General features: G+C 32.0%; 1 protein-coding gene across 1 annotated transcript in view; it reads right to left on the reverse strand.

The window, feature by feature from the left end:
• The window catches only part of LOC106614816 (streptococcal hemagglutinin), a 411732-nt gene that overhangs the window by 5505 nt on the left and 379776 nt on the right, over positions 1–26451 (reverse strand). The window contains exons 20-21 of the mRNA XM_070107173.1: positions 21432–22792; positions 18826–18958 (exon numbers count right to left, since the gene is read on the reverse strand). Of these exons, the coding sequence (XP_069963274.1) occupies positions 18826–18958; positions 21432–22792 (1494 nt within the window). The remainder of the gene's footprint in view (positions 1–18825; positions 18959–21431; positions 22793–26451) is intronic.

The following is a 26451-nucleotide window of genomic DNA, read 5'->3' on the forward strand; positions in this document are numbered from 1 at the left end:
CTAAATTCTTTATATCGGCGTTTAACAAAACTAAAAACAACTTGTGCTTTTAAAACCGAGCTATCAATATGAAAACTAAAATTCAGCTTAGGCTCCATAGTAACTCCCAAATCAACAAAATTAAAAACTTGTTATAGTCTATAGTTTTTTATAACATACAGAAATCAACATTAATATTAGGCGCCTTCGATACACCATTTATCTGCTCGCTAACTTTGTACGCTGTGCTCTTTTTATCAAAAAAATTATATTTAAAGGAACAACAAAGTTATCGAGCACAAACAAATTTCGTTTTTTCTTTGCTTTCATAAACATATAATTTAAAATCATTTATAATAGTTTATAGAAATCAAAACCAAGTGGTTACTAAACTGTTTTTAAACGGGGAAAAATACTCTCTCCATCAAAGTAGAAAACATTTGCGCATACCTCAAGGTTCTAACACAAGTGCTGCCCTTTTGTTTGAACAGCTAGTATAGCTTGTTCGTTTCGCTACTCTCCAATGCTTGGCGAATCGATGACAGCTATTACTACTGGTGTATTATTAAATATTTATATTTATATTTATATTTATATTTGTATTTATATTCATATTTATATTTATATTTATATTTATATTTATATTTATATTTATATTTATATTTATATTTATATTTATATTTATATTTATATTTATATTTATATTTATATTTATATTTATATTTAACAAATGCTTTGATTGCTAGATCATCTATAATACATTTACAGTGCTTTGAAAAAGTTTTCAAATACTCTAACATGCGTTTATCGGGTTTATGAAAAGTTATATATATATATACTTGTATATCGGAGAAGTTTAGGTACAATAATGCACCGGCATTGCCGCACGTAACAGTTGGACCTTTAACGTAATATAACCTATAGCAAAATAAATTATTCAATTGCATTTCCTCATTATTTAGATTAGATAGGGTTAGAAAGATCAATAGAAATGAATAGCAAATGTTTCTATGATTAGAAAGCAGTAATATTTTGTTATTACTGTATATTCGATCTCTTTACACTAATTGTTAGCATAATTTAGTAAAATCAAAACGCGATTTGGCGATTCTACCGAATTTCACAATTAGGAATACATTTAACCATAATACTATGTATTTGTATTAAACTAAGTAATTTAAGCGGAAATGTGCAATGTTAACTCATACAAATGCATAACAACTAATAGTGAAATTATTTCATATCACTAATAACGCAGAAGCATACATATATAAAAACACACTATAGGTATTATATATGTAAGGATGCATGAATATATGAGATGTGTTTATAAGTATACTCGTATATGTGCGAGAATACATATGTAGTTATTAACATGCCAAATGCTCATAAATATTGGCTAAGCTTAATATTATTAAGCGCGTATACTCACACACACACACACACGCGCGAGAAATATAGGCACATAAATGCTCTAACTATATACTTGTATATATATACTTAAATATATACATATATGCGCATATATACAAACCATAATCTTGCTTACGCGCACGCTTAAAGCGATAAACGCTTACTTACAGCGCCTAAAAGCAGGCACAAATAAGTTGACTAATGCAAGCACGCACACATGCACATGAAAATTTAGCTAAATTGGGTACATGCCATACATATATTCATTTACTTTCCATTAAGGCTTGCATAAAATTATTCCTGTGGTTATTTGGTGTTTATGGTATAACAATTTTGCTTTTGTTGTAGCTGCTGTTGGGTTACTTTTCGTATTATAAATAATTAAGCGATTCTTTAGCATGGCGCATAGTTAACACTGGCAGTGGAGTGCACTTACATACATATATATATATATAGATATATGCATATGAGTGTTTGTATTAGAGCGGATTAGGATAACTGGAGAATATTTGTATTGAGCAGACATGTGGTATATGATGTATAATATATAGGAGGCTGGAATTTGAGCTGCATCTCTTTGAACAGTTTGCAAGAACGGTTTAATAATAAAGTTATACTTTTTTGCATTGAAAATTGTTATAATATAGCAATTTAAGATAAAAATTTATTGCTTAAGGGTGAAGTGATTATACACATGCTGAATATATTTAATAATTACGTTTAATAAAGGTGACTAATTCGATTGGAACTAGTTTTGTGCTAATTGAGTCGCGAATAACTGGCGATATCAGCGGCTCAAAGTAATATATAATGGTGTAAAACCATACAACAAATTGTTGCAATTGTTACTAGTTTTAAACTAGTTGCCTTTTGATAGAAAGTGGAGCAGGCAAAGAAAAATATATATTTTCAATATTGGTTATCGTAATATTTTTTCATTTATTTGAAGGCAACTAAAAAATACCCAATGTAGAGTAATAAGCCATGATTGGCAAAGTTTTTGCACAAAGTAATTGAAATAAAGGGTGAGTAAAAAATTGTGAAGTTCCCTTAAAAATCAAGTTCAAGTAAGTACCTTAAAAGACACACCTAGTGTGAAATTAAGAAAAAAAAATCGATTTTTAATATTTTGATAGAAATTCGCTTCGAAGAAGGTAAAAGGCTACTGGTCAAAATTTATTTAATACAAGTATATTTAAATTTTTCATATTTCAATAGATTCTATCTTTGAAAATAACATACGAAAATTTTGTAACGATACTTCGAATAGTTTTTGTGTTACAGCCTTCTAAGGTGTAGTCATTCAATCACTTTATATTTCAACTAGTATTTTTCAAAACTACTTTTTCAAATTTGCTTGAGTGATTACTCGGATACGAATAAGCCGATATTTATAAATATTTTCTGCAAGTTTTTTGTATAATTTTCTATACAACGGCCTACCAGTTTTTTGATCTTATCAAAAATAGAATTTTTACAGACCACCTTACTTTTTTTTTTAATCCCCGCCATTTTGTTAATTTTTAATTTTTTTCGAGCATATGAGGTGTGTTCAAGGAAAACGTGAATTTAGAATTGATTTGATTTGTACTTATTTTTTCATCAACATCTATTTTGTCTCCTTGTACAATTTTTTTATGAGCATTGTATGGACAAATTCTTTTAGCAGTGAGTTTTGGTTGGTAGGTTTCATCCGATATTCTTACAGCAGTGGAGCACTATTTTTAAGTGCCGTCGGATATCGCGTTTAACAAGATATATATTTAATTATTGTTTTTCAAAAATGTTACTGTGTATTCTTAAAATAATAATATATGTATAATGTATAAAAATATACACTTAATCTAAAACAAAAATGTTACAGTATTTTTTTTTTAATTCACAAAAACCGCCTATTTCTTAATAAAATGATCTTTAGCTTAGTTAAAAGTGCAGCTTCCCTAATTTGTTGTTTGTTGTTGTAGTTTTTATGGTCGTGAACAATTTTGGAAGCAGTGCTGCGTTTGGAACTTTCGAAGCCTCTAATTGGATTTTATTCTAGTTGCATTCGATTAATGTTCTTGCAGTAACAAAATTAAAATTTACAATAACAATATAATACGAGAAATATCGCTGGAGTAGATAGTGGTTAAAGAAGAGTGATGAATTGGCGAATACTCGATAATCTCGGAACATTTTTTATATTTTAGTAGTAAGGATGAGGTCTACCGAACACTTTGCAGTACTGAAAATTAAAGAAAGATATAAGCAATGAATATATAATCTACTAAAAATAGTTACTCGTTCTCTTGGACATACAAAAAGGTATTGCTCAAAAGTTCAAAGCCTATATGATTTTTAAATTTATTTTGCTTACCGCTTTTCACACGCTATAGTATGATTTTTTACATGCTTTGAATGCCTATATACTGTTAGATACTCGTGCAACAGTGTTTATAGTAATACTAAAACTCGTCTCCCTTCCACAACCCTATCTCTCTCTCACTTTTTCTCTCTTTCTCTTTCTTTGCGCCTACAAGGCAAGTGTAAACAACTTGCGGCATTTAAGTTGGCATTTCCGAGTGCTCACATATAGCCTAGTTACTTTTAGTCTCGATGCATCCACTGCACTACAACATCTACAACAACCACACGAACCAGTTGTGTACTGTGCTTTCACGAAGATTTATGACGCCTTTAAATGCTCTTTGCTCGGAAAATGCATAAATAATAAGTTTATATACTTAACTGTACTTTTCGTGTGCACACTATTTGCCTCTATATAAGTAGCTATGTGTATAATGGATGGCGGCGTGTGAACCAGTGCCTACAATAATGGTGCATGAGCACGAATAGTTGGCTTAGTTATTTACAGCCGAAAATAAAAAATAATATTTGCGATCATGCTGGTGTACTAGAAGGTAGCTATAGAAGGCAGTTTATAAAGCGAAAGTGACATTTTGTGGAAATTGTTATCAGTCTGCCAGCTGGAATGGCTGTGAAAGTGAATATGGCAAAGTTTAAAAAAATTCCATAACATATGAGAATTTGGTAAGGACTAGAGATTTTTTTAATGGATTTGAATATAGTTGCTTGCAAATAGTATTTTAAATAATTGAGTGAAAATCTCAAGCCTTTTGACCGAATGTATTCGAAATAATATTTAAACTTCTCGTAAAGATTTTACATCACGGATGGATAAGTTCTTAGAATCACCGGTACGTTGAGTGTCGCTCTTACTTACAACAGATACAAACACAATCGTGAGATCACTTCATAGCAGTGTTTCATGCTGTTTGAGAATAATGCGAAGAAGTCTCTACATTTTTGCGGAACCCTCGACTAAACTGGATCTTGTGGTATACGGTAGATGCGAAGAAACAGTCGAAAGAGTAAAATTCTCCTGTGAACGGCAAAGACTGTTCTATCGGGCTGTTATATGACGGCTAACGTTTTTTTTTTTATTATAGGACTCTAATTGTGATCTAAATCGATTATATGTAGAAAGGCATGGTGGTCACAGGGCTCTACTGTAATGATGAAAAAACCCGCTTTCAATCTAAAAATTCAGCGGGCCGAAACGGCTAAATTGATCTAATTAGGCAACGAAATGCTGTCGTATTCACCGTTATCTACATATTTGGATCCTCGCGATTAATTTTTGCTTCCAAACTGTAAAAAGTCATTCGCCAGGCAGATTTTCGCATCGTATGAGAAGGTGACGTATTTTACAGACGAATTTAAGAAGTTGAAGCATCACTGAGTCAAGTCTATATATCTAAAAGGAGGCTATTTTCCAAGTTTTTTTTTTGTTATCCTTTTTGACTACATACTTAACGGCCCATCTTTGTATACATATTCATCCCCCCCTTGCGTGTATTTTACATAAGTTTTATAGTCATAAATTGCACACAGATTCCACTTAAGACACGCTAATAAACCGCAATTTTAATGAACTTAGTACAAATAACGCTTATGTATGTAATTAAGTATGTCAGTATATGCATATACATACATATATGTATATTGTACTTAAAAATGTCTCGTTCGTTCGGAAGCAAATTAAGTTTATTTCTTTGGAACAAAATGCAAGAAAATCTGGAAATAATACGCTAAACAATTTTAAATATAATTTCCCTCTTCAAAACACATGCACACACACTGGCTTTTAATGCTTTCCTTATTTGCTTTCCGCTCTTCATATTTCCCCATGGCAATTTCGTGGTTTCCGCGGAAGCGTAGAAAAAAGTTTGAGAAATTAGAAAAACGGAATAAAAAACAAAGTAGAAGAAAGCATTCAGAAAGGGTTCGCACATTTCCGCCTTTCCTTCCGTTTCAAGTTACAAAGTGTCGCGCTCACATTGTGAATTGTTCTACTATAAGCGTGTAAGCATGTGTGTGAGTGGTATATGTGTGCGTCATGATGTGTGACGATGCTGGGTTATTTTTTCACCACAGGCACACAGCCACGTAAGTAATTCCATAATTTAGAGCACGCATAAAGGAATTAGAGACGGCAGCAGAAAGAAGTTGAACAGAAAGAGCAGAGAAGAATTGAAAAAGCAAAAGAAAAAAAGAACAAAGAGTTCACTGACATTTCTTACTCTTCACATACAGGCGCTTCAACGTCAGCAAATAAGCTCGATTGCATTAAGGATGCGCGTCGCAAGCAACTTGCGTATCATGTAACTATAATTGGTTGTGTTGGTTTGTGTTATCATAAAAACAACAAAAAACATTAATTTCTTTTGCACCGACGCTATAATACCCATCACAGTTGCATTTATTATAGCAAAAAGGGGTATAAAATTATTTTTACTGTTTCAGTTTTGTGGCAGCTATATGCCATAGTGGACCAAACTGAAAAATTTCTTCAGATATTGTAGAATTGCCTTCAAAAATAATCCTTGCCGAACTTGCACTCGAATGAAGATATCTTGTCAAATAAAACTGTTATACATATAAGAATTTCTTTTTGATCAATCAGTTTGCACTGCAGCTATACGCTATATCCGACAAATGAGCAGCTTTTTGCGAGCAAAATGATGTGTGCAAAATTTCGGAGCCATATCTCAAAAACTGAGCTACGCGTATTTCCGTGTATATACATGACAGATATGCCTAAATCGACTTAGCACACCATCACATCATTAATATATCTGTATATATTTTAGAGGATCTCCAACATTTCCTTCTGGATGTTTCCAACTTCGTGGCAAATTTAATATACCCTGTTTAGGGTATAAATATATTTAAGTATAGGTATACAACAACCACAGCATACACAACGGGGAAAAGCGGAGCGATGACTGGCGAGCCACGAGATGTTCTGCGTTGAAGTGAAGAAAATAACCAGCACATTCCGAAGCACACACATGTGTATAGATATATGTGTTTGTATTTTCGCGATTGCAAAAGTCACTTGGTCTACACTTCACAACTAACTGAATGTCGTGACTAGGATGGTGTATCAACGAATTTACGCACCAAAAAGCAATGTGTGCTAGTGAGTATGGACAAGTTTAAAAGTTATGCTGTTACTTCAGTGGATATGCTGTTGGTTGCGTCGGAAACGGCTTGCAGGATATTTTAAATGCATAGCGCACATTGCGTCAGCATCATCATCAGTTTAGTCGTCATCGTCACAAATGTCACCGAAACGCGCGCAGTCTTATCAGCATGATTATTAAGGCGTCGCGACGTGTAATCAGAGTGTGTAATTGCACTGTAGGAAATATAAGCCGATTTTAATATACGGGAAAATAGTAGTAAGTTTCTTCTCTATTGGAACTTACGAGTATGTAGATAGCAGTAGAGTATACTAATTTTAAGCTGCGATCATTTCATATTTTTTAAATTTAAAAGAAAAGTATAGAACATAGAATGAGTTAGTATATGTATACCTGCAGGTCTGAAGCTGAGATACGTTTGTAACGTGTAATTCTTCACTCTAATTTGATATACAATATGTATATTTGTTTTGAGAATAAATAATATTGGCTCTGAACTCACTCAAAAAATTTTGTTTTTAACTGGTCTAAATGTAACTAGTTACCATCTAGTTTACTATTAACTGTTCCACGGCTTTATCACCAGCTTAATGTACCGTCGAAATGGTAAAAAAGAGTATATATACATATGTATATATATACGTACATATGTCAACTAGTTAGGAAACTGTAGGCAAAGTAACCAAATGTGGTGCTTTGAAAATAGCTAACACTGTTAAAGTTACTGTTATAATGGAATGAAATATTGCCAATATTTAAACATGCTTAATATTAGACAGATATAATTTAAAACAACAAACAAATAATTTATCAAATACTAAAAAATTTTATTCAACATGTAAAAAATTTAGATCAAACGAACTCTTGTAAATAAATTTTAAAAAATTTTAATTTTAACCAAATAACAGTTTGCTTTTAATGATTAATTTAGAAAAGTTGTTTTTTAAACACACAAGTAGTGTTTAAGCGACTAGTCCTAAAGTTACTAGTTAGTAATATAACATAATTTAAATTATAAAATTCATGCTGATTAATATTTTATCACCACCCCTAAAGTAACTAGTCGGGAACGTGGCATTAGATTTATCTTAAAATTTAAATTCGAAAAGTTGTTTAAGTGACTAGTCCTAAAGTTACTAGTTAGGAACATAACATAATTTTTTTTTATATTTTCAATAAACTAAGAGTTATTATACTAGAAGAGAATAAACTAAGAGTCACTTAAATAGTGATGAATTACTTACTAATTTTTTTTATTGAATCATAAGTTGTGTTTACATGACTAGTCCTAAAGTAACTAGGTAGGGACGATGGCGAAAAAAATAAATCATTTAGGTAATTTTTCCCTACACACAACAATTTGCTTTTAGACACACGCACACACATATGTTTATATTTATTTCAAATACACACACACACACACGGAAAAGCTGCAAAAGAGCAACTACTATTCGCATTTCACTTAATTTAAAAGCGCGGAATTTTTTATTTTACTCAGAAAAGACACATACAAACACAATATGCCGTAGCAAGTTGGAAAGGAAGAATATAATGCATATAATACAAACTCGTAAGAATAAATGCAAAATTGCTTACAGTCACAAAAGAAAGAAAGGAGCCTAACAAATGGCAATTGCGATTTCCTCCACGCCAACGAGAAATGACGTAGGCGTATATACACACATTCACGACGAAATAACGAGTAGCGTGACTTTTGCGTTATTGCTACTTTCTTGTGTGCAATAAGAACTTATTTGTGCCTTGCTACAAAATGCCAATTCCAATTGAAATTATTTGCAGACAATTGCAAGCATATTTGACATATTCCCCATTGAACGTATGTATGTACACACATTTGTGTATTTAAATAAATACGAAGCGCCTCTCTGTGTTTTACTTCTTCGGTTGTATATATGAGATATGTGTGGGTGTGTAGATGAGAATTTCAAAAATTTGCTAATTAAAAACCCGCCAGGCATCTGCGCGAGCCGAGCGCTCACAACTATCCAAAGGCGTAATGAAATATTTAAATTAATGTTCCATTAAATGGGTGAAGTGAGACACAAAAAAGCAACATGGCGAAAAAATGGATAGCCATGGAAAAGAGCCGTTAATATGATGGGAGTTTTAATTAACTTAAAGCTGAGGGAAAATAGAAGCTTTCATGTGCTTTAAGCTTTTATTCATTCAGAGTTTGTACACGCTCATGTTAGTGGTTTAATTGATGTTCTATACACTTGAGGGGTGGAGAAGCGTGTGAAGTATATTACAGATAATAATATATAATATAAATCATCATTTAGAACCAATTCACCAAACATATTTTAATCACTTCAAAAAGCAAACATCGCAATGTGTGGTTCAAAGGGTTGGTAAGAGAGAAAAAGAGATAATTTTCTTGGTTATTATGTGAGTCTGCAGAAGGCTCTGTGTTCCACAGTTCTATAACCGTTCGTTTTATTTGTCGCAATAATATCTCCCGTATATAGGGCCGAAACATGTGTTTTGACTGCATCAAAAATAACGATTTTGAGGAAATTCGTGAAAGAACGAAAATTGCAAACAAAAAAATCATTGTTCCATATTTTTATATTTCAAAAAATGGTGCCCCTCTTTAGATGCCTAGTCAAAGTATTGAGATGCGAGCTTCAAATCGCACTGACGTTTCTTATGTCAAACTTTATAGTGAAAACTTCGAATGGCACTGACGTTTATTTTGTCAACTTTTTTAGTAAAAGCTTTCAATCGCACTGACTTTTCTAATGACAAAATTTCCTGAGAAAGCTTCAAAGGAAATTGACGTTTCTTATATCAAACTTAGCAGTGAAAGCTTTAAATGAAACTAACGTTTCTAATGCCAAACTTACCAGTGAAAGCTTTAAATCGCATTGATGTTTTTTATGTCAAACTTTCCTGTGAAAGCTTCAAATGGCACAGACAATAGTAAAAGTGCCTAAAGTGAGAAAGAAATATTTCATTGCTGTTGGTCCTGGGGAGTCTTGTTGTGGTTCTATTTAGGGCAGAACTGACCATGTTCCACTAGATATGGTGTTGCATTGTGGCCTGGTACCGGACCCAGGTCTGGCAGAGACCAGAACTTCGAACTCAACCAAGGTAGAATAGGAGTACATTCAGTTATGAAAACATACAAATATGTTTTCACGGCTTGAGAAGTCTTCGAACTTTTATTTGGCTCCGACTAATAGATAATTTATTATCTATATGTATTTTTTAACATATTTAATTTAAAATCTCTAACAAATATAACCAACTCTTTCCTCTCATGCTTTTTGGACTTATAATGATTTCTTTTCTACTTTATATGATTTCTTACCCCAAATGAATAGTTAGATTATTTTCTTTAATCCAAATCTTATAAGGGATTTTCTCTTATAAATGAAATTATGAAATATTATATAGCCAAAATTTCGAGTTCGAGCATATGAGCTATAGAAATTTAAGGCAACATATTCCAGTAACTCATTTGTGCTCATTTGATTACAATAATTCTTAATGAAACAAATGCAAATCGGAAATCTCTATTTCAGCTAAAAAACATAGAAATTCAATTTAAAGTCCAAAACTCATTAAAATTTACACACAACAACAGTAAAAAATTTGCATAGTAGAAGAATCAGCAAAAGACACGAACCACAAATCAGTTGGTTTGTGGAGGCGAGCAAGCAGAAAAAAGTGAAGTTTGCACCCCATTTGCATTAAGCGCCGAGGTTAAAGGTTAAATATTGAAGTATGCAGAAAAAAAAGAAAAAAATATTTAGTCAGGTAAAGTCAGGTAAAATCCCATAATGCGCTACAGACAACTTAGACCCAACTCGACTCAACTCAGCGCAACTGGTTGAGAGGGTCTGCGAAACAAGCGGCGCGGTAATGCGACAAATATATGAGTGCGGTTGAAATATTAGAAAAAAGCATGCGAATGCATGAAGTGGCATAAATTGAAAAAGGGGAAAGTCTCTAAAGAGTAGACGAAGGGTGCACACAACTGGGACTCCCAAGTGACTAGTTAGTGGATTACGCTTTTATTTAAAAGGAGTGTGTGCGTGAAATTCTATATGACAACTCCACCGGTACACGTTTGGATACTTATTTTAGTATGCGTTTTAAGCTGTGTGTGTGTGGGGCTGCCTTCGCGCTTCTATAATTCCTGCGTTAAGTGTGTGAACACGTCGGTGAATTGAATTTAGAATTTGATTTTGTGTTTAAATTTCATTTTTTACGGCAGATGCATGCCTTTTTATTGCGTTAGCGGAGGTGGTAATTTCATTGTTGTGTGTGTATGTGTGTGCCCCACGCGAGTTTATTAAACTTTGCTACTGCTTTGAAAATTTTGCAATTATGCGCAGATATATGTTTTTTCTAAGCATTTATTATTATTTATTATTTTTATGCTTATTTTTACCATTTCCCGTATACTTTAATACAACTCATAAGCTTTTGCAGTAGAAGACTAAAAGGCTCTTTCCTAAGATACAGTATTCTTTGGAGGGGTTATGCCATAGAAGGGCTACTTTTGCCAGTTACGAAGCTACTCAACTCTGGCTTATTAGAAACACATAAGCAATGCTTCTAGGCTACTGCACATAGCTAATATACTATATATTTGTATACCCTGAACAGGGTATATTAAGTTTACTACAAAGTATACGCGAACTAGTCGCTTAATTTTTAATATATCGATCTGAAATTTTTCACACGTCCTTTCATTTACCAGAAGCTGTCGGAACAGCTTATATCGGAACACTATAGCATAAAGCTGCAATTTAAACTGATCGATCAATATCCAGGACTTGTAGGGCAAATATTTTTGTTCCATAAGATATTTTCATGAAATTTGGCATATACTTATTATTATCCTAAGCAGCGCTACAAACTCTAAAAAAGTTGCTTAGATCGAATCACTATAACATATAGCTGCCATATAAACTAACCGATTAAAATCAAGGTGATAATCTATATACGCTTTTATGCTATAAAAAATGTCCCGGTGAAGGGTATTATACAATCAGTGCAGTCGAAGTTAACGTTTTTTCTTGTTTTCCCTAAAGATATGCAGGTAATTTTTTCTAGAAATTTTTTCAATGTAAAACACTCACGAGTGCATATTGGCTGAATGAGCAGTATATGAAAATTTCGTCTGAGTACACTTACAAGTACTTCAGATGCTTAGAAATAATGGCATTTAAATGCATGTGTTATTTACTGAGAAAAGTAATAATATAAGAGTATGGAATATACATTTAGTAGTGTCTTTAGTTAATAACTAGTTGCAACTCTCTGCCGCACATAACTGTACCTAAGAAAATATAACTCATCCTTTACATTGCATTATTTTCTAGCAGCTGCAATTACATAGCTATAGTTCTGTTGAAATTTTGTCTTCAAGATATTTATTTCCACATACGCCTAAAGGTATGCTACTTTTCTTAAGTAAACAATTTATTGTTTGAAACTTGCGTGTATATGAATAAGATGAAAAATTTCTTGATACAATTTTGTAAGCTAATCATTGTCTCCTATGCGGTTTTTCACAATGGGAGAAAGATAAATACAAATTCAAATCTGGAATAACAGGGATCTTTGTCGGGTTTACATATTATATATTAACCTTTCGTGAGTACTGGTTCCCCAAGCCAGTAATAAAGTAATACTACTCAATGCTCAATAATAGTTTGTATATTGTTTAGAGACTAGTATGGCAAATAATTTATAGTGTTCCTCCGCAAAATTACTTAATTTCAAGATATTTTAATCGAAGAGAATATCGATTGTCCATAGGTAAAATGGTTTCAGCAGTACGGTTCCACAAGCAGTATAGTCTATGAAACTATGACTTTATTGATGACTGAATCTAATCACAGAGCCAGGTGATGTGGCTTGATAGCTTTAGACTACTTTCATGTAGAATATCAAGTAGGAAAGCAACATTCAAACTATTCTTTTATTAACTAAAGCTATCCGCTCAGGACAAAGAGATGTATAATTGAACCGACATGATGTGAAGACGGTGGCTTGAGGTTGATAGGCCCGAAATTCTACAGTAAGTTCAATAACATTTTTTAACTAATAAAACATTATTACATTTTTTTTAAATACAAGCTCTAGATCTCTTAAAGAACCACACTGTATTTGATATGAAGGTAGAATAAAGGCAACAGTGTTAATCAAATACCCTTATCGCAATTTGAATTCTTGCTCGCCAGGTGTCGCTGTAAGATTTTATTCTCAATGGGGTAGTGGACTTCAAAGAGAGAGAGGAGTCAGGAGAGAGGTGCAAAAAGGAGTTTTACTGGCCTAAGATTCTTTTAAAGTAACTGAAAGACAACTGCCTATAACGCTAAATACAAAATCTAAAGAAAAAAATTTAAGAAAAAAATTTCAATAAAAAATTGCAAGAAAAAAGTTTCAAGAAAAAAATTCCAAAAAATATAATTTCAAGAAAAATAATTGTAAGGAAAAAAATTCAAGTAAAATAATTTTATTTCAATAAATCAAGAATTCAGGAAAAAAATATTCTAGAACAATAAGTGTAAATCAATGTGTAAATATGTCAAGAAAAATTATTTCAAGTAAAAAAAATTTATTGGAAAAATATTTGAAGGAAAAAAATTGCAAGAAAAAATGGAAAAGACGAGAATTCCAAAAAGAAAATTATTTTCAAGAAAAAATATTTTAAAGAAAAAATTTCAACAACAAAAAATTCAACAAAAACAATTGCAGAAAAAAATGCAAGAATATTTTATGAAAACTTTTTTCAAGGACAATAATTTAAATAGAAAAAATTTCAACAAAAAAAAATTCAAAAACATAATTGCAGGAAAAGAAAACCAAAATATTTTATGAAAACTTTTTTCAAGGACAATAATTTAAATTAAAAAAATTGCAATAAAAATGGGTACAAGAAAAAATTTAATGAAAAAAATTCTATAACAATAATTGTGAGAAAAATTTCAAGAAAAAAGTTTACAAAAAAAAATTATTGCAAAAAAAATTACAAGAAAAATAATTTCATAAAAACAATTTTCACAAACAATAATTTAATAAAAAAATTTCAAGACAAAAATTCTAGAAAAATAAAGAAACAAAATTTCAAGAAAACAAATTTAAGAAAAAATTGCAGAGAAAATGGACAAGATGAAAATGCCAAAATATATAATTTCACGTCAAATAATTCGAAGAAAAATATTTAAGGGAAGAAAATTTCAAGAAAAATAATTACAGGAAAAAAAGTTTGTTTTAGCAAGAAAAATTGTTTTCAGTAAATATTTTTAAGAACAAAAATGTTAAAAAAATTCCAAAAAAAATAGTTTAAATAAAAGAATTTTCATGAAAAAATTCTAGAACAGTGATTGTATGTCAATAAAAATTTCAAGAAAAATAATTGCAAAAGAAAAATTTCGAGAAAAATAATTTCAATAAATAAATTGCAATAAAAAAATGTCAAGACAAAAATTTTAGAACATTAAAGAAACTTCAAGAAAAAAAATTTAAAGGAAAAAAGTTTCAAGAAAAAAAACTAATAAAAAATTTTAAGAAAAAAATTCCAAAGTATCCTTCTCCTACTAATTACAATTTTCTTCCATTCACAGTTTCCCTTTCAGCTTTTGAGTAGCGAAATGTTACATTTAAAGCGCTTTGAAATATTTTTCTCTACAACCGTCTCCTCATACTCCGCACAAAAACTACTTTTTTCGGAATTATAAAAACTTTCTCCTCTCTTTTCACGCACCGAATTGCGTGTCTGTCGTAGCCTTTAAACTTTAGCTCGGCGACAATTACACGTAACTGCGGGCCAGTGATAAGCGCCGGCCGCAACAAATACAAATTGCAAGTGACTGCTGCAACAAATTAAAACCACAAAACAAAAAAAAAGTATAAAGAAAAAATTAAAAAGAAATTTTGTGAAAACAAAAACAAAAAAGACAGGCGGGCCGCGTGTGTGGCTGTGTTGCGATTTGCAACGGTTAAAGTGAGCGTGTGTTACATAATTATGCAGTAAAAGTAATTAAAAGCAGGGAGCGACAGAACAGCGACAGAAAAATCATAAATGTGCATAAACATAAACGCAGGCGAAAATTAAAAGGACAAACAGATAGAAAGTAGGAAAAAGTAAGTGTAAGTGGAAAAAATGCTAAAAACAGAATTCAATTGTAAGCGGGAGCACAAGCGGTAAACGCAAAGGAGACAGAAATTAAATGGAAATGAAAACGCGCAAAAGAAACGTGTTTAAAGGAGGAAGTGGAAAAAATTTTAAAAAGTCACGTGTGAAAAAACGAGCAAACTGACGCATAATTGCAGGCGTATCTGCCAGCACACACACACACACACACGCACGCATAGCCATGCACACAAAGCGGCATAAAAGTGAGCGAAATTGTTTAGACAGCGCGAACAGACGCGTAGCGTTAAAGTCCACGTGTATTTTTAACCGCATTTGTTTGGTTGTTGTATGTGCGCGTCTGTGTCTGGGTATGTGTATGTGCGTGTGGCGTGTGCTTGAACACATGTTGGCCCTTATAAGCGCTCGCGGTGACAACAGTCTTTTTTTCGTTTTTGCTTTAGTTATGTGCGCGTCTGCTGTGCCTGAGCGTGACATTAAATTGACGACAATTTAACGCAGTACGCAATTTCGCACAGACACTTGAAAATTGTGCGACCATGCGTGCAATAATAAAGGCAAATATACACACGCTCGTACGCAAACGGAGACATAATTTTCATATACCCCGAAGGATATGTGATAAAGTGATGTGATTTTTGTGCAATGAGAAGAAGAAGAAAATATATGAACATTTTAGAAAATAATTTCTAGAAGAAGGTGAAATTATTTTTTATATAAAAAAATAAAATAATACTTCAAAAAAATTTTTAGATGAACTGGAAGTACTACAGAATGAAATAGAATAAGTGGAACGATTTGTACGTGGATATTTTTAATATGATTAAATACTAACTTGTAGATAAACATTTGTAGGAATGATAGTTCGTATCTGGAAATACATCTGGAAAAATTTAATAAGCATGAAAAATGTGTTTAAAATTAAAATTAAAAGTGAAATGAAAATTTAAATTGAATTTAAAATTAAAATTAAATTGAAATTATAATAAAAATTTAAATTAAAATTAAATTTTAAACTAAATTAAAATTAAATTTAAATTAAAACTAAATGAAAGTCAAAATTAAAAATAAAACTGAAATTATAATTAAAACTAAAATTTAAACTAAATTAAAACTAAAATTCAAATTGGATGAATAAATAACAATTAAAACTAAAATTTAAACTAAATTAAAATTAAATTTAAATGAAAACTAAATTAACATTAAAATTATAATAAGAATTAAAATTAACACTAAAACTTAAACTAAAACTAGATTAAAATTAAAATTAATATAGAATTAAAATTAAAATTAATTAAAAATTAAAGGTAAAATAAAAATAAATATTAAAATTAGTTTTCTATTTAAAGTTAAAGTAAAAAAGTAAATCAATTAAAATCAAAAATTAAAATTAAAATCAAATTAAAATAAAGTAAAAAACAAAAAAAATTTAATTATAATTAAAATAAAGTAAAGATTAAATAAAAGTAAAGTGAAATTGAAATTAAAGTAAAAATTAAATAAATTTTAATTAAATAAAATTAAAATTAATATCAAAATTGAAAATAGAATTAAAATTGAAATAAAAGTAAAGTGAAATTGAAGTTAAAGTAAAAATTAAATAAATTTAAATTAAATAAAATTAAAATTAATATCAAAATTGAAATTAGAATTAAAATTGAAATTAAAGTAAAGTGAAAAAAAATTAAATTAGAAAAAATTAAAATTAAATAAAGTCAAATATAAAAATAAATATAGTAAAATAAAAACGTAAAACAAAAAAAGTAAATATATAAAATATAAATTAAAAAAATTAAAATAAATGAAAAAAGAAAAGAAGTAGTAGCAAGTAACATATTTTAAGAAACAAATGATATTGATAAAAAAAAAAAATACAATACTGTAATATTTTAAATTTTTCTCAAAAATTGCAAAAAAATCATTAACTCTCATGTTTGGACATTTTTTTTTTCAAATAAGTAGAGTAAAAACCAGTAAAACAGATCAAATAAAATTAATTGAAATCAATTAAGTACAGGGTTGCAAATGATGGATTAAAAATAATAACATTTGATTTAAAATTTTAATCAAGCTTGCCGGATCACAAAAAAAAAATTAAAAATTTCAATCCCACAAACCGGATTATAAAATAAAAGAAATTTTTTAATACCAGAACGAAGATGAAATTTTTTTCAATTAATTTTTAATTTATAATCCCAACTACCGGATTTAAAGATTAAAAAAGTAAATTTTAATCTCAAGAATATAATTAAGATTTAAAAAAAAATTTGTGTTAGAATTAAAACTTTTTCGCGTTCACTCAAACCAAAAAAAAAAAATTTTAATTTTTAATCCCAAGCAACTTGGAAAAAAAAAATAAATTTAATCTGTAGTTCCATTCCATTTTATATTTATTGTTGTAATTTATTGTTGTTTACTGTCTTTCTTTAACTTTTATTTGCCTATAAATAAAAAACCAAAATGTCGTAAAGGGTATATTTGTATATTTTCAGTAGTGACGCAATATTGTATTTTTTACAACTCGCAATTTTTTTTGACTATTTACACCATGGACTGGGCTTTTGCGTGAATGTCATGTGACTGCCGCAAACTATTTCAACAGAAAGTTTGTAAAAAAACCGTAATTTAACGAAAACAGTCAGTTGTAGGTATATAAATGAAATTGGCGTATGAACTTTGTGGGTTAAGGTTGCTTTTCGGTAATTGTTATCAGCTTGTAACAATGTGACTGAAAATCCTTTCGTGTGTAAAGGCAGACTTTTCATTAAAATAATGACCATTTTCATTGAAGTGAAAGTGCAGACAATTTTAAATGAAAGTTCTTTATACTTATATAAGCGTTCGCTTATATAATACATTAAAGTGTGAAAAGTTTGTTCGGCGATAATTTACAACAACATATGGCAAAGCTGTTTACGCCTTTATTCAAAGCCATTTGCAATTTTCCAGGAATCTCAGTTTAAAAATAACTAAAAGAAAACAATAGTAAAGAAGAACCCGGGACTTATTCCAGTTTTTCTTTAATAACATATTTACTCGTTTTCTTAGTTTCATGCATGAAATGTTTCAACATGGTGCATAAGAAGCATTTGGTTCAAAGTAACATCTTAATCAAATTGTTTGAAGTGTTACATAATATATGCACTACAAATACATACATATGCGTGCATTAGTAATTACTTTTATACAAGTATGTAGGTGTGTGCGTGCGCGTCACTTTAGTTCCGCCTTATCTTCACTTCGCTTTCAATGAGGCTTTTTCAAATGACATATTTGCGGCGAATTGATTTAATTTGCATGCAAATTCCAATTATACTGAAATCGTAATAGATGTAATACCTAAAAGTATGCCATGGCGTATACGTAACCGCACTGTTGGAGTGAGCGTCGAAAAGTGTGGCATGGCGTATACGTAACCGCACTGTTGGAGCGGGTGCTTGTATGCAAATTTGTGTAGGAATAAGCTTATATCTAAGCATTTCCATGGAAATGTTACAAATTGAGCAAATATTGAAACAAATTTGCATTAACAGCTGGGCAAATAAAAATATATGAATAAGTACTAAGGTTATATATTTATATATGTTTGTATGTATACACTCACAGTATATTATTAACGCTGTGTACTAGTAAAACTTTATACTAATTTTTGCATGAAAAATATATTTTTTCAGCATATGCCTGCTTGAAATTATGTGCATTGCGTGAATTTCAAAAATTTAGAAATTACAACTTTGTATATATAATATGTATTTTCTATATACCTATGTATATGTATAGTATGTACTAGCGCTCAATTGTACTTACCAACAATATACAAGATATGCCAAACGGATAGGACCACCATGAATTTTGTGTTGAATTTACATATGCTATGAATAATGCATCCGTTGATAATTTCATTAACAGCAAACAACCGGTGCGGTAAATTAGGCCAATGCTGAAATCAGAAACCAAAATAAGGACTATAATAAACGCAGGCGAATATCTAAATAGGCAAAGCAAATAGATGAAAATTGTAATGCTACCACCATATACTTACATACACATATATATGTATATATAACAATATTAAATGCCCGTGGTTGTAGTAAATGCAAATATAAATTATAGCGTGGCGATTAAAACAATATTGTAATGCAATTAAGTTTAACTATACATTGTTGTTAGTTATTAATATTACTCGCTTTTGCTAAGCTCATTGTAGTGCTGCTTGAAGTAAATAAAGCTAGTTGCTAGTTAGTTGTAACAACATAAATATATTAGCGCATAATTTAGTAATATGCGGTATCAAATTACTACGCTTCTGTGCACTAATGTTTGAATGTCGGTTATTTATGCGTAAGCAAGTGTCAGAAAGTAGCTTTTAGAGTCATAATTAACATATGCATACATGAGTACACTTATCGAATATTTAAAAAGTAGTTTTCGAAATTTTTATTCAAAATTTCTAAGCAGTAATACTTTAACAAATTGAAACTGGATTACTTATCACTAACACTAGTTGTTTCAGTGTTATGACGAACTAAAATTAAAATTGAAGACTTTAAACACATTTAAGATTACGAATAACTCAGATTTGAAAGATTTTAATATATTGAAAATATCCATAAACTCGAGTTAATGGACAAATTTGGTGTTTACTTATAAACACTACTCCTAACACAGAGTCTATATATATATATATATATATATATTTTATATGTATAATATATATATATAGACATAATTGATGCTTAGAACCTTCTAAAAACTCAGCAGCAGAAAATAACCATAAACCCGAGTTTGCTAGCAATTTCGGGTTTATGGTTATATAAACACTATTTATAAGCATTGATTTTATATGTATAGTTAATGCTGACAACCCTTTACAACCATTTTGCGACTTCCTTCATACAAGATTTTGCTCTAGTTAAAAAACAATACTTTTTCCGTTCTAGAAATCTTTTCGTGGAAACTTTGAAATTTCATAAATTTGTATTTAAGTACATAAGATAAAAAATATCTCATAATTAAAAAATTAGCTATGAAATACAACCATAAACACTACTATTGATAAACACTGAGTTTATTATATAGTTGTGAGCATTTAACTCAAGTTTTCGAACAATTTTGGACTACAAAATTAAACACAGCTCATAAAAACTGAGTTTATATTGTTATACTGAGTTATTATAGTTATAGTTGATGCCTAAAATCATCAAAAAATGCAGTACATACTCTCCCTCTACTTTTCATGTGCGCCGGTCAACAGAAATTTAAGTACTGACAAGTTTTATGAGGTTACACCACTCAAGAGGTAATAATTTTTTTTTAGTTTGAGAAACCTTTTCATAGGAAAAGTACTCTTGAAAATTTGTACTTTCGAAAATTGGTGTTTAGCAGTACTCATGAAGACTGCGTTGATATATATATAGTTGAGGCTTACAGCCATCAATAGTGTCAATAAAAATAAAAACGTAAATTTGTCTTTTCTTAAACTCGTCTTAAACACCACTTGTTTTTAGTGTTTATATAGCTAAAACTTATTTTACAACACCATCGAGAGTTGATCAAAATAATTTTCTGTAAATTAAATAACTACTTCTGAAAAAGACTCTAGCGTATAATATATGGATATCAAAAGCTTCTCGGAGATGGCTTGAATATGCGTTGCAAGGAGATGGCTTGAATATGCGATAAGGGACTAAAAGAATTATTCGATAAAGATTGTTGTCAAACACAAGAAGAGCTTGTAGAATCTATGGGAGTCACTCTAGCAGCCATTTCAAAATGTTTAAAAGCAACTGAGTATCTTCAAAAGAAATGAAATTGGGTGCCATATTGATTGAACCCAAAATACGTTGAAATATGATTTTGCATATCAAAAATGATGACTGAATGCTAAAAAAAAAAAAATACAAAAACGACAACATTACGACAACCAAAAACAAAAAAAATCATATGTGAATGAAAAAAATGTACTGAATTACTATATAGAAAGTATTGAAAATATTCTACAAAGTTTTTCTACAGTTCTTTTTTACTTTACTACCATCGATGCTTGAATTTATGCTCCAATATGTGTTTAGCCTAAGCACGCGGTATATAAATAGCCAAAAAATATTGCGCACTCTAAATAAGGCTTATTAACATTTTCCATTAAATTGTATGAAATTGTATAAGATTAAAGCGACGATTTAAAAATAAATCGCTCGTAAACTAACTGAGCTCAAGCAACTTAAACAGTTTTTCACCCACTTGCGCAATCAAGAAGTTAAAATGTAAAATATCTGAATTGCATGGCATTGCAACGTTGCATACTTTCAACAGAGAAATAAATAAAAAATGAAATAAAACATCAAATGAGAATAAAATAAATAAGTCAACATTTCGTGCTCACTTGCGGTTGAAGAAAATTGCAACTGACTTACCGTCTACGCATGGCCACATTGAACTTATCCTGCGGATGCGCGTGAATATTTCGATTTTTATGCCACAGCCATAAAAGTTTCTTGATTAAAATGACGAAGAGCGCAAAAAAGAGCAAAACGAAAAGTAAATCGACGCAAAGAAATATAATGAAACTGAGTGATGGCACGTTACTACCGTCGCCCGTAAGCTGTGACTCCAGTTCAACGTAGTCTGAGTCGGTGTACGCCGCGAAGTCACCATGATAGGCAGCAGCGGTGGCGGAAGCGGAGATGGCTGCCGGTTGGAAGTTGTTATGCCAGCCGGCAATGGAGAAGGTCGTCGATGTAGAGGCGCTTGCGGAGGACGCAGCAGTGGTGACGTTATTGTTGTTGGCGCTATTCGTGATAGTGGCAGTAACAGCGCTAGCTGTTGTTAATATACCGTTGGCAGCGGTTGTAATCTCAGCAGCTGTGACTGATGCCGCCTCTAAGATGCTGTCGCTTATTGTACTCGCCAACACACCATACACATCACTGCTTTGGTTGGCTGCGTGACTTGGTTCAACCTTCAAACTTAACGACGATGCGGGTGACGGTGAGGGCGCCATATTCGCCACTAAGTAATCACTTCCGTCACTATATCCGCCACCGAACGTATGCGACAAACCATGTGGCATACCAAACATAGCGCCGGACGTTGCTGTGCTTGTTGTTGTTGTTGTCGTACTCGCAGTTGTATTGCTCATCACTTCAAGCCACCAATTGCGTGGCCATTTGCCAATAATGCTGCATATCAGCGGCACAGCGATGGCATAGAGCAACGGCGGCAGCCAACTAATACCGATGACGGCGCGTACACTAACCGGAAAATAGAGCTCTTGTACCAGCGCCGCAGAGCGTGCTGCTGCCGCGCCCGAAACACTGCCCACGCGTCGACTGGTGGCGATGGCACTGCCGTCGCTGGTTATGCTATTGTCATTGCTGCCAATAAGGGCGAAGCTGGCGCCGACGCCTACGCCCACACTGCTGTTGTTGCTATTGCTGATTTGCGTAATGTTTGTGGTGGTGCTTAAGCTATGCGCGTCGATGGTGGTTGCGGGAGAGGCGTCGGTCATAGGCGCGCCATTGCCATTGTCATTGCCACTTGTAGAGTTATGTCGCATATTCAAGTCGTGTTGTTGTTTATGATGAATTTGTTGTTGTTGTTCCTTTTTTATTGTCGTTGCGCGTGCACTTGCGGCTGTTGCCGTTGACATTTTATTGATATGCAACATTTTTTTCGGCACCAACTCGGAATTTACAACCAACGCAATCGCAATGGTGGTCGAGACGCCGAGCAGCAGCAGTGAGGCGAGCGATGAGTTGACAACCGCCTGCCAATTCTGAAATGAGAAAAGTTAGAAGCGGAAAAATGAAAAACTATGTTGGTAAAGGTGAGAGAAGACAACTGTATATTTGTTGGAGTTTGAGTTAGTTGTTAAGAGCTAGACAAAAGATAAATCTTGATGTCGATTTATTTCCTCTGCCATCGTACTATTTGAGTATTCGAATTACAAATCTCGATTAAGAGGACCTTATTTTTATGATTAGCTCTGATGTTTACTGACGACTTCTGACAATATAAGAGAGCTCGAAATCATAGATCAGCCCTGAAGTACCCTTGTTTCAAAACTCTATATTGTTTTACTTAATCTTTCAGACTTATACTTCGATTAACGTGGATATGCAATATTTTGTGTCGAGCGACTGTATAAAGTGGGTCGATTAAGTAGTGCTCATTTCGAACTTCTAATCTTTAGTTTTGAGCTCTGTGGTGGAAGAGACCGAAATCCATATGGTCGTCCCCATTTGACTATGATTCGTCGTTTTAGCTTCTTTCTCCTTTTCTTACTGAAATCAAGTCTAAACAATTTTTATGTACCATACTTCTATACAGTTATGTTTCTAAGAGTGAACGGGTTAATAGTCGAGAGTGTTGACTTCAGATACATGCCAGATGTTAGTTGGCCGTTCTTAATCTATTTTGACATTTCATTAGCTGACTAAGCTAATGAAAGATTTAGTAAAGCCATACAAGTTTAATATAAAAGCTCATTCATAGTGAAAGCTTTTAACAAAGCTACTTTTCTTGTAGAAACTCAAGGAAAAGTTATATAATATTTCTTTGTTCTTTCGCTGAGGGAAGTGTCGTCCCCCGAGTGTAGTATTAAGAGGTACATGCTAAGGCTATGAATATCAATAATTATTTTCTAATAGCGATGGATTCAGAATGCATTCAAACCATTTTAAAAACTATCAGCAAAGTAGAGAAATTGGGTAGAGCGTTAGCAGAAGGATAAGCCCGTTATGTATGTAGGAAAGCTGATAAAAGTTATGTATGTAAAGCAAGCTTTCTAAAAAGTCTGTAAAAGCTTGTGTAAGCTCAAGGAAGACAAGTATGAAAGCTCCTACTTATTTCTCTAAACTGATAAATACAATAAGGTGCTGCTGCCCGCAATTATCAAATCACTGCGAGTCTGGTAATTATATTAAACATTTGTAGGAAAATCTGCCATTTTTAAGCTTTTTTTTAATAAAAAGTTACAAGTTGAGTTTCCTAACAATCTCTAAAGAAAACACACAGGAATGGCTTACAACTAATATGATCAGTAGAATTTACTAAATTTTAAGATATTTTTAAAAATTCTTCCTCAACTCTTAACATATTATTTGATTGCCAACAAATGCCTCCAAATTATGTGCCACATAAAAAGTACCGTTCAAAACAAAAAAAAAAACGCTCTCTGCTTAGTTTGTCTAGCTGGCTAATGCCTTTAAGACATGCCAACGTTGACACCAAGCCACACAATGGAAGTAATGTGCCAGCAATGATATTTGATGTATTAAATAGGCTAAATGTAGGGGACTATAATAAATTACGACTGCGTTGCCAACTGTAAAAGTAAGACCGCCAAACGGGCCAAAAAGCCGAAAGCAAAAACAAAGAAAGTCATTTGCAGCGGCCATTTGCGGCGGAAGTTAACGGCAGCAAGGGATTTAATTAAAAACGGAAATGGTAACCGACAAACGACAAATAAAGCATACGGAAATTATACAGACATAAATATGCATGAATTTGTGTAGATGTGTGTGGTATGATTTCGGTAACTTTTTATGCAAAACTTCCGTGGAATTTTATTATCAAAGCAGTGACAGGCACATTTGGGTTGTGTTCACATTCGGATTTAGTATTCGGCAAAGGAAAATGCTTGAATATAAAATTTGTATAACATTTTAAGCATATAATCAAGGGGCTTCTTATAATATTATATGTGTGTATGTGCGTTTAAAACCAATTTCTAAATCACTGTGTAATAATTGTGTATTGTGGAAAATAACGCATTTATAATTAGTGGATTGTATAACAAAATAGCTTAATAACTTAAGACCACTTGGGATTCTTTTTAATTTATGTACTGTAAAAGTAAGGGAAGAATTTGCATGTCTTATAAAATAAAGAAATCTTTCAACTTTTACAAGAATCGGTGTGGGTATCTAAGATATTAGAACCAATTGAATGCTATCGTATAAAACCTTTACGGAAATGCTAGCAAATAGACAAATGCGCAGAAGACTATTTGCATTGCAGTAAAAAATTTTCCAAAGGTATAACCTGGGCTTAAAAGCAACATAAGACTTCCGATAACTCGACCACTTTGCAACCGAATTTCCTGAAGAAAAATTAGTTTCCATTTTCAATTTATTTCAGAGTCACTATAGTTGAGTATTGATTTCCCTCCGGGTCGCACGTAAATTGAAGAGCAATCTTAAAATAAACTTTCTATCAGTATTTGTATCCAGACATTTGGTCTGAATCATTCCATGTATACATTTCTGATTAAAAACAATTTTCTCTGAGCCACGGCTACGGAATCGTTGAAAAAGTTCAAAAAGTGTTTTTTGGGCGTGTACTTTATTCCGAACACAAGTATTTTAGTGGCATAAATCCGCCTCTGTTAATAACAACAACATCAAAAGGTAAAGAAGCAGTGCTTGAAAATCGTCGTGTTTGTATCAGAGAGATAGCAGAGAATCTCAACATCTCTCATGGATCGACTAAACACATTTCATACCAAAAGATCTGAATCTTTTTCAGAAACAACGTCGAGTAGAGGTTGCAAAAGATATGCTTGACAGCGTAGCTGAGGGCTCTACATTCATCGAACGCATCCTTAGTGGAGACTAGACGTGTGCTTATGAATATGAAGTCGAAACTGTTCAATAATCTAGTGAATGGCGCACCAAAAATGAGCCGAAAACGGAAAAAAAATATTCGCAGAAGGAACTGAAGTCCATTCCAACCGAAGCTTATAACAAGTTTAAACAGGATTGGGTTGACGTTGGTATGCTTGTATCGCGTTAGAAGCCTTGAAGGCGATAATGGAGAATTGTTTCAAAATACATGAAAATGTAGTTTTTTTTGTCAGTCCGGATCAGAATATGGTATAACTGCCGAATGTAAGTAAGGCTACATTACGTGACTGAATCCATAAATGATCACGCTTGAACAACTAAAGGCAATATTTTTCTGATCTAGGAAACTTTCAGTGTAAGGTCTCATGTGTTGACAAAGCACCCGAAAAGCAGCTAATTCGCTGATTATTCTCAATTTAAGCTACTTCGGGACGCGTCACTTGAAATTAATATCTAAGGTGTTTCAGCCTTGCTCTTGTGAATTTGGCAGAATATTCGAAGAGTGGAAATAATTCAACTTCTTTGACAACAGTCATCTTGAAAAATTTAAAATCATACCGAGTTGGATAACGATCGATTAAAACTGCTTCAAATACGAAAATATAAAACCTGTTAATTGCGTTGCTATGCTAGATATTAGTCAAAAATTTCCGGCGCAGTTTAGACAAGAACCAGTTTCAAAAAAAAAAAAAAATTAATGCCGATTGCAGAAAATTTAAATTATAGCGAACTTTTTTTTTGGTAAACGGCGATCTCGATTATTGCTCGATTATCAACAATGTAAATATTTTCATATTGGCAGTGTCAA

Source organism: Bactrocera oleae, chromosome 3 (assembly GCF_042242935.1).
Source record: "Bactrocera oleae isolate idBacOlea1 chromosome 3, idBacOlea1, whole genome shotgun sequence".
Classification (NCBI taxonomy): Eukaryota; Metazoa; Arthropoda; class Insecta; order Diptera; family Tephritidae; genus Bactrocera; species Bactrocera oleae.